Consider the following 9,447-nt stretch of genomic DNA (forward strand, 5'->3'; position numbering starts at 1 on the left):
AAAAACATATTGCAAAGTCAAAACATTATCTACTACACATTGAGGATTTGAAATTTTGGTAGATTTTACAAGGATAATGGAAGTTTACAGTTTACACAAATTATTTACCACATAAAACGATATGGCGAGCCAGATCTGGCACCCAGGCCTTAAAGGATTTGACACCTGTGAATCTCTTGTATGGTGTTCAGGTCTGTGGAACCCGCGTTCAGTTTTATCAAAAGAAAAATGACATCTGATGTCTGAAATATATCTGAAACCTTCTCCTCATGGTGATAACACACTGTTATGGGATTTTTTTTAATTACATTTTTAAAAAACGAGTAGCACATTAATTGATAAATGCGATCTAAGGTAAAGGGAAAATATTAACAATGTTTGCTGTTCATTTGACTTGAAATTCGGATGTAGTAAACAACTGTTGAGTATTTTAACAGAAAATTGTGTTATTTTGAAAACCCCAAACTAACAAAAATATGAACACCACACAAGGGTTAAGCGATTAAACATACATGTTCGAAAAAGGAGTAGGAAGAAGTATAGACCTCTTTAATCTCCTGTCTATTGCAAAACAAATCATAATCATGTTCTAATTTTAGACAACATATTGGTCTACAATGGCCAAGAGCTTCACTGACGATTCTTCATTGACAGTTAAGACACTTGGGTGATTTTGGGGAAGTGATCCCTTAAAAAAAAAAAAAAAAACCGTCCCTGGGCCACATAACACATGATACAATATTTAAAAAAAAAATAAAAATACTTCTGCTATTACGCCCATCTACTGTTTTGCAATAGGGCCAGCTCAGTTCATAGTCATCTTATGGTAAAGACGGAGGTTATCCCCGGATAACGCCATATACTGTACAACAAATCCAAATGTTGACATCTCAAAGCACAGCTGCCCTTTGTGTTATTAATGAGGGGAAACCACAACCCATTACAAGGCAAAGGGGAAACACCACAACTACCCCGAGGCCCCACTAGACAAACACTTTACAGTTGAAATCACCTTCAATGTAACCATTAATAGTAGACGTGAATCGCGGCTGCAGGAGCTCCATTTGTGTCGGCGCGCTACCTGACAACGCCTTGTAATACCGCTTCATATTGAAACACGTTATCATGAAACCGGGATTAAACAGCTATTCCTTACCGTACAAAGCATTTCGCGTTATCTGACCACCCATTTCTGTGCGCCTCGGAGCTGCTTATCGTCGCCGTGTATTAGGCTGATGCTGTCGTCGTTCGTGACATGATTCCATCCAAAGGTAGCTTGTCGCCTCCCTCACTCGAACAGATGCAAATACAGGGAAGAGCAACCCACACCTCCTCCTCCTCCTCCTCCTCCTCCTTCGTCTTCTTCTTCTGAGCGTCGCTACACGTCCATGACGACAACTCCCCCTCATTGAACGAGACGCCTCCCCGCCTTGAGTCGCATCTGTCACACGTATTTACATAAAAGGTGGAGACTGCAGATTTTAACGCTGTCACTGCCGCAACCGTGACGCTTCGCAAAGAAAGCGCTGTGGAACGTCGACAGGGCAGCAGGATCGTTATGTGCCAACTGCTTTGTCTCCAAGCGTTCTTTTACTTTTATTGCGCGTCATGAAATGCAGCTTTTTCTAATTAGTCTTGATGACACAATGGTCGACTTCTGTACAGTTCTACTGTCATCTGGGGCGTCTTTTCAGAAGTTTGAGTCCTCCATTCGGCTGTTCCTCTCTATTTTGTCAAAATAATAACCCAACTGCCAAAGTGTGGTTCAGTTAAAACACAATAACAGTAATGCATAATCTGCAAATGGCATCACTGAAAACAAAACTTAAGTAAAACAATCGTTCTCACAAGAAACTACTAATTACATAATAGCACACAAAATGGAAAAGAACTGAAAACATTTTGGACCTTTTCTTTCATCAATTACACATTTATTTATTTGAAGTCTAAATTCTCAGATTTCAGTTCCTCAAAGGTGTCTTTGTTCTGACTTCCTTAAATTAATCCTCTTTGAAATCAGAGGCTTTATATTTGTGCCTTAACAGAAACAAGACAATCATGGCCATAATCTGGAATTTATGAAAATTGTTCAACATTTTTTTCACGTTTTCAGACATTGTTTCAATCAAACGCCAACCCAGTTATTTAAAAACTTACAGTGCCAGGGTCCAATATCAAATCTGAAAGCCCTCCAAGGCCCACCAAGACCTTAAATCATAACTCTGGTCAACACATGCGAGCGAGAATCAATTATTCGCAAATAAGTTGTTTTCAAAATCATGTTCGGATGATGAATGGATGTTCCAGAAATACCGTATGTGCAAAACAAAGCAGTGAGCACAAATTACATTGACCTCTTATTAAAGGTTAAGTAATAGCTAAGGAATAGCAAGTTAGGAAGTGGGCTTGTTTGTTTCTTGTTGGGGGGCTGAGGCTATGTCAACCACTGAATCAAAGGCTCGGAACACATTATGAAGATTCAACATTCATTTCTATATTGAATAACATTTCCACGAACACAAACACATGTATAGGCGCACAGTGCACACACGTACACGTACGTACTTCGGTATGGGGGTCACGGTTCGGTACGGATTCGTTACAGCAATAAGCCTGAAATGCATAAGACTAGGTTGTTGTTTTTTTTTATTTGTTTTAACAAATTGAGAACAAGCTACAATTCAATTTGCTACAAAGCAAAAAACATTCCCTGTTATAAAAGCACAAAATAGAATAAAAACTTGCGCATTAGGGTTGTTCATATATAATAATAATAATAATAATAATAATAACAATAGTAATAATAATAATAATAATAATAATAATAATAATAATAATAATAGGGCGGCATGTGGTCGACTGGTTAGCACGTCCGCCTCACAGTTCAGCGGTTGTGGGTTCAATCCCGACTCCGGCCTCCCTGTGTGGAGTTAGCATGTTCCCCCCGTGCCTGCGTGGGTTTTCTCCGGGTACTCCGGTTTCCTCCTACATTCCAAAAACATGCATGGTAAGTTGATTGGACTCTCTAAATGGCCCCTAGGTGTGATTGTGAGTGCGGATGTTTGTTTGTCTCTGTGTGCCCTGCGATTGGCTGGCAACCAATTCAGAGTGTCCCCCGCCTACTGCTCGAAGACAGCTGGGATAGGCTCCAGCACGCCCGCGACACTTGTGAGAAGCGGTATGGATAATGGATGGATGAATAATTATAATAATAACAATAATAATGACAAAAAAGATTAAACACAGGAAAACAGCCGTTCTTGTATGGATAGAATGAGATTGCAGATAAAGTCAGGTAGCACTTGCCAACTTGTAACTTTAAATTAATTATAAGAGCAGCAGAGGACAGCTCATGCTTCACCACAGCTCTTGTGCGATTGTATGACAAAAAAATGTTTTACTTGATTTTAGGTGAATATTTGTGTCAATTTAGCACTACAGTGTATTCATGCTTGAATTGGCTCCAACTTTTCCAAAAGAGGTGTACTAGTTAGATGTCCCCCTTTGCCATCTACTACAGCAATCAGAATGACAAAATGTTAATTAACAGATTTTTGGTGAATACAGTGATCCCTCATTTATTGCAGTTATTGCGGACCAGAACCCTGCGCGATAGGTGAAAAACCGCAAAGTAGGACTTATCATTATTATTATGACGTGACGTTCGAGGCAAGCATTGTAATATTGTTTCCTGGCTTGATTTGTCACGTTGTTGTCACCTAGTGTCTGAAAATGGTGACAAATCACCGCCAAAATAATTGGTTGTGGAAGGAAGGGGCTTTCGCGGCATGATGCAGACAATGACACTGTATCCAATGACATTGTGTCCTTTTTGTTTCTCCACGCAGGGAGATTCTTGCTCTCTGGTTCACTTCGCCAACCGTCCTTTTTCCACACAATGTTTATCACTGCCCTCTACTGTACTGTAAAATATCACATCCTAACATAAACTACATGTGAAATAAAGGTCACCAATCAGTTGCAATATCATCCATCCATCCATCTATTATATATACCGCTTTATCCTCACGAGGGTCGCGGGGGTGCTGGAGCCTATCCCAGCTGTCTTCAGGAAGTAGGCAGGGTACACCCTGAACTGGTTGCCAGCCAATCGCAGGGCAAATTGCAATATCATTAAAAAGAAAATATACTACATCACATGCTACATTATGTTAAATAAAAGCAACGTTCATTGCTAAGTTACACAGTAATGTCAATCAGACGATGCATATTGCACTTTCAAGTATTAAAATACAGGTTACGCTAAATCAGATTAAATTTAAATATGTTTTTATGCTTTTTTTTTGTGTAGAAGAAGTTACGGACATTTGTTACAACAAATGCTGCCACTGGCACTTTTTAAAATTTGTGTTGACACAAGTCAAAGTGAGAAATATAAATCCTTGCTCTTCCTTGAGTTCTGCAATTGCTTTAAAAAAGGTACAAGTGTTTTAGGTGAACTATAAAATGTAAGCCATTGTAGCGATGCATCAGAATCGAATCATATCTGAATCGCAAATCAATTGAATTGTGGGCCTCTGAATCGGATTGAATCGTGAGGTCCCCATAGATTCCCACCTCTGGTATACATTATGATGATGATCCATCCATCCATTATCCAATCCGCTTATCCTCACAAGGGTTGCGGGTGTGCTGGAGCCTATCCCAGCAGTTTTTGGGCAGTAGGCTGGGGACACCCTGTACCGGTTGCCAGCCAATCGCAGGGCACACATACACAAACAAGCATTCACACTCACAATCGCACCTAGGGGCAATTTAGAGTGTCCAATCAACCTACCAAGCATGTTTTTTTTTTTGAGGGGGGAATGTGGGAGGAAACCGGAGTACCTGGAGAAAACTCACACAGGCACGGGGAGAACATGCAAACTCCACACAAGAAGGCCACGGCCTGATTCGAACCCACGACCTCTGCGCTGTGAGGCAGACGTGCTAACCAGTCGACCACCTTGCCGCCCGATGATGATGATGAGGATGATTATTATTATTATTATTATTCGTATTATTTTATAATGGAACAAAGGTCAAAACCTTTTAACCGACTTATGTTGTGAGTTGAAATTGACCCGTTTGGAAAATCAAAGGGCAAAAAAAAAAGGATTCAACTTTGTCTGCTGGCCGTTTTTTTGTTGTTGTAATTTTCGTTTCTTAATATTAAAAACATTGCGTTATGTGATTTTTTGATGATTAAAGAGAGCAGGTCACACTGACCCATGAACATTGTTAATAAATGATCACAACAGGAAAAAGGCCCAAACATCCATCCATCCATTATCCATACCGCTTATCCTCACAAGGGTCGTGGACGTGCTGGAGGCTATCCCAGCTGTCTTCGGGCACTAGGCGCGGGACCCCCTGAATTGGTTGCCAGCCAATCGCAGGGCACACAGAGACAAACAAACACCCACACTCACAATCACACATAGGAGCAATCCTAGTGAGTGTCCAATCATTGTCCAGCACATGTTCAACCTGAGCCTGAAGCTGGGCAGGGTCCCCCAGCTATGGAAAACATCCTGCCTGGTCCCGGTGCCAAAGACCCCCCACCCGAAGGAGCTCAACAGCTTCAGACCGGTGGCGCTGACGTCTCACCTGATGAAGACCCTGGAGAGACTGGTCCTTGTCCACCTGCGCCCCCTGGTGAGCTCCTCAATGGACCCACTCCAGTTCGCATACCAGCCTGGCATCAGTGTGGATGATGCCATCATCTACCTCCTCCACACTTCACTCTCCCACCTGGAGAAGGCGGGGAGCACTGTGAGGATCATGTTCTTTGATTTCTCCAGTGCTTTCAACACCATCCAGCCCACCCTACTGGGAGACAAGCTGGAGCGGGCGGGGGTGGCGCACCACCTCACCACATGGATCCAGGACTACCTCACAAACCGGCCACAGTATGTGAGAACACAGGACTGTGTGTCTGACGTGCTCCTCTGCAGCACGGGGGCCCCACAGGGAACTGTCTTGGCTCCCTTCCTGTTCACCCTCTACACCTCGGACTTCAACTACAACACCCCTACCTGTCACCTGCAGAAGTTCTCTGACGACTCTGCGATTGTTGGCCTCATCACAGGCGGAGATGATCGGGAGTACAGAGAACTTACTCAGGGTTTTGTGGATTGGTGCCAGCAGAACCGCCTCCTGATCAATGCGGGGAAATCCAAAGAAATGGTGGTGGATTTCGGTAGGCGCCAGCACTCTTCACCTGCACCAGTGAATATCCGGGGAACAGATGTTGAGAGAGTCTCAACTTACAAGTACCTGGGTGTTCATCTGAACAATAAACTGGACTGGTGCGACAACACAGACGCCCTCTATAGGAAGAGTCAGAGCAGACTCTTCCTCCTCAGGAGACTGAGGTCTTTTGGGGTTCAGGGGACACTCCTCAGGAACTTTTATGACTCGGTGGTTGCATCGGTCATCTTCCAGGGAGCGGTCACCTGGGCAGGCGGCGTCTCGGCCCGGGACAAGAAGCGGCTGGACAAACTGGTCAAGAGGGCCGGCTCTGTCCTGGGCTGCTCCCTGGACTCTGTGGACTCGGTGGGGGACAGGAGGATGTTGGCCAAGCTGTCATCAATGCTGGGCAACCCGGACCACCCCCTCCAGGGCACCCTAACAGCACTCCACAGCACCTTCAGTGACAGACTGTTACACCCTCGCTGTGCAAAGGAGAGATTCCGCCGTTCCTTCTTGCCTGCTGCTGTCAGACTCTTTAACAAGAACATTGTGTAGTCTCTACAAACTGGCGGTCATTAGTGCAATTGTGCAGTCCTGCACCTGAGCTCGTATCGTGCAATACCCAATATTCCCCACTACTGTAATACCGTGCAATACTCAACATTCCCCACTACTGTTAGTCTAGTTTTATTTTTATCCAATGCTGTTCCTTACATTTCACTACAGCACTGCAGCACTGTCACTTAGAGTATTTTTTTCCTCTGTACTATGTACAGGCCGAAATGAGTGTTCCTCATATTTTTTATGTAGATGTAGGTTGGTGTGTATACACATGTGTATATACACATGTTACTGCGTATATCTACATAGGTTTGATTCTAAATGTTTGCCGTCAATGTTATACATTAATGGCCACATTATGCCGCCGCCCCTGTGTGACCTATATCTTTGCTACTGTAACAACGAAAATTTCCCCACTGTGGGATCAATAAAGGCATTCTTATCTTATCTTATCTTATCTTATCAACTAGGCCCAAACATCTGTTTCATAAATAAAAACGTAAACATTTTCATACAAATTATGATGACCCATTTTTGAACTAACAAATTTTATTTTAATGAACAACATGAGGTAGGAAACATAAGGAATCAATTGTGACTCCTGCGTATCTGAATGACCACAACAGGATGTTAAAGTCCCAAACATTTGTCATCATCTTCCAAACCACTTGTCCTATACAGAGTCGCGGGGAGGTGCTGGAGCCTATCCCAGCCGTCAACGGGCGAAGGCAGACTACACCCCGAACTGATCGCCAGCCAGTCGCAGGGCACACATAGACACCGTCACTGAGCGGGAATCGATCCCACGCTGCCCGCACACAACGCAGGCGTGTGTACCACTACACTATCAGTAACCCCCCCAAACATTTGTTTAATACATAAAAATGTAAACATTTTCATACAGATAATGACAAACTTTTGAACTAACATATTAAATTTTATCGAACAACATATGAGGTCGAAAACATAAGAAAAGGTCAATTGTGACTCGCCCGTGACGCTTCCTCTGACTGTCCCGACCCTGCTCCGCTGTAGTTTTTTTTTCTACTCCCTCCCTTCTCCCTCGCTAAACCGAATTTAGTAAGCCAAACGCATTCTGTGCGCGACATGGCACGGAGGAGATGCATTCAAATTGGTCTACATTACCTTAGCCCAGTGTTTTTCAAACTTTTTTGAATTACACAATACAGCGAGGACTGGGAAAAATATGGCTTTTTATTTACTGTACATGAGCAGTCTGTGCAATCTAATATATTTATTGCACCCAAGAGTTTGTCGTTAAATATGGTCTAATATAGCTATTTACAGGATACATCCACTGACTACTTGGACACGTTTCAGTAAGAGTGGGATAACCTTTGCTGATGATAATCACCAAAAAAGCACCACCAGCAAGTCAGTTGAATTCTTGAAATACCCTGGCAACAAACATACCCTTATCCATGAGGAAGACATCAGCTCAGGAAGATACAACAGTATTTTTGGTATGTTATGTTTTCCCTCCACACAAATATGATAACCACAAGAAAAGCACGCACTAGACGCCACCCAGATAGTTTTCAGGAAAAAACATCAGCGTCTGTTTACTGTATGTCACTTAGCCTTGCAGATGCACTAAGGAGAAAAGGCCTGAAGTAAAGTGTGCTTCCTGCTGTGTCCTGGCTTAATGTTACTGTACACCACTAGTCGCTTGAACATCCTTCCTTTTTACAGTACCTTTTGCATCCTGTTTTAGAAATTACGTCACTGATTTCTTGGCCTTAACCTTTGACGAGCCCTCTTTGTTGGTCTGCAGCCCTCCCTGCAATAGACTGAGACTCATCCCTCAGATATTGTACATACAATTGCGTTACATAACACAAAGTGCTTTGCAGATCATGGTTCATTGCACTTCAAATGAATGTACCAGAACTTGCAGAACAGCTTCGTTTGATTTTTATCACAAGGCATGGGTGAGGAAGACTACATTATGTTTTGATGAGGAATCTAGATAAAGAGTTATGGTTGAAGGTACTGTCTTTTTTTCCACTTATGGTACATTCTAAAGCCGACTTAGCTAAGTTTACCAAACAACCGCGTGGAAACTCTTTGCCTTAGGTCTGCCACACATCACTGGGGGTTCTAGACAGTTTTCCCTGCATTGAGGGCTTCTGGTTTGGTGACCTCAGTAATGCAATTCATATTTTTGCAGATTGTGTTTTTTTTTTTCAAGCTGCAATCTTCAACTCTCACTGGAGTGGTTTGCAACTGAGTGTGAAGTGGTTGGGATGAGAATCAGTACCTGCAAATATGAGCCCATGGTCCTCAGTCAGAAAAAGCTAGAGTGGAGTGTCTCATCTCCTTCTTCAAGTGGAAGAGCTCAAGTTTCTTGTGGTCTTGTTCAAATGAGGGAAGAATGGAGCGGGGGATCGACAGGCAGATCGGCGCAGCATCTGCAGTCATGCTGACTCTGTCTTGGTCTGTCGTGGTCACCATTCGGCTCAGCTCTCGAATTACCAGTAGATCTATGGTCTTACCCTCGCCTATTGTGAGTGACTATACTGTATGCCTCCTTCTAAAGCTGTTGCACCGATGACCCCACCCCAGATAAGCAGAAGATGATGGATGGATGTATTGTTGTAAATAGACTCCTGTGGTTTTAGCATTCATTTTGTAAATAAACAATTGCATATTTGACTCCAATTGTCATGG

At 43.1% G+C, this 9,447-nt stretch overlaps 1 protein-coding gene across 1 annotated transcript in view; it reads right to left on the minus strand.

The window, feature by feature from the left end:
- neurl1aa (neuralized E3 ubiquitin protein ligase 1Aa) overlaps positions 1-1,514 on the minus strand; it is a 43,125-nt gene extending 41,611 nt beyond the window's left edge. The window contains exon 1 of the mRNA XM_086033695.1: positions 1,157-1,514. Coding sequence (XP_085889821.1) covers positions 1,157-1,190 — 34 coding nt within the window. The 5' untranslated portion in view covers positions 1,191-1,514. The remainder of the gene's footprint in view (positions 1-1,156) is intronic.
- Positions 1,515-9,447: the final 7,933 nt, after the last annotated feature.

This window comes from Filicampus tigris, chromosome 6 (genome assembly GCF_054856515.1).
Source record: "Filicampus tigris isolate MCC_2025a chromosome 6, RoL_Ftig_1.0, whole genome shotgun sequence".
NCBI classification, from domain to species: Eukaryota; Metazoa; Chordata; class Actinopteri; order Syngnathiformes; family Syngnathidae; genus Filicampus; species Filicampus tigris.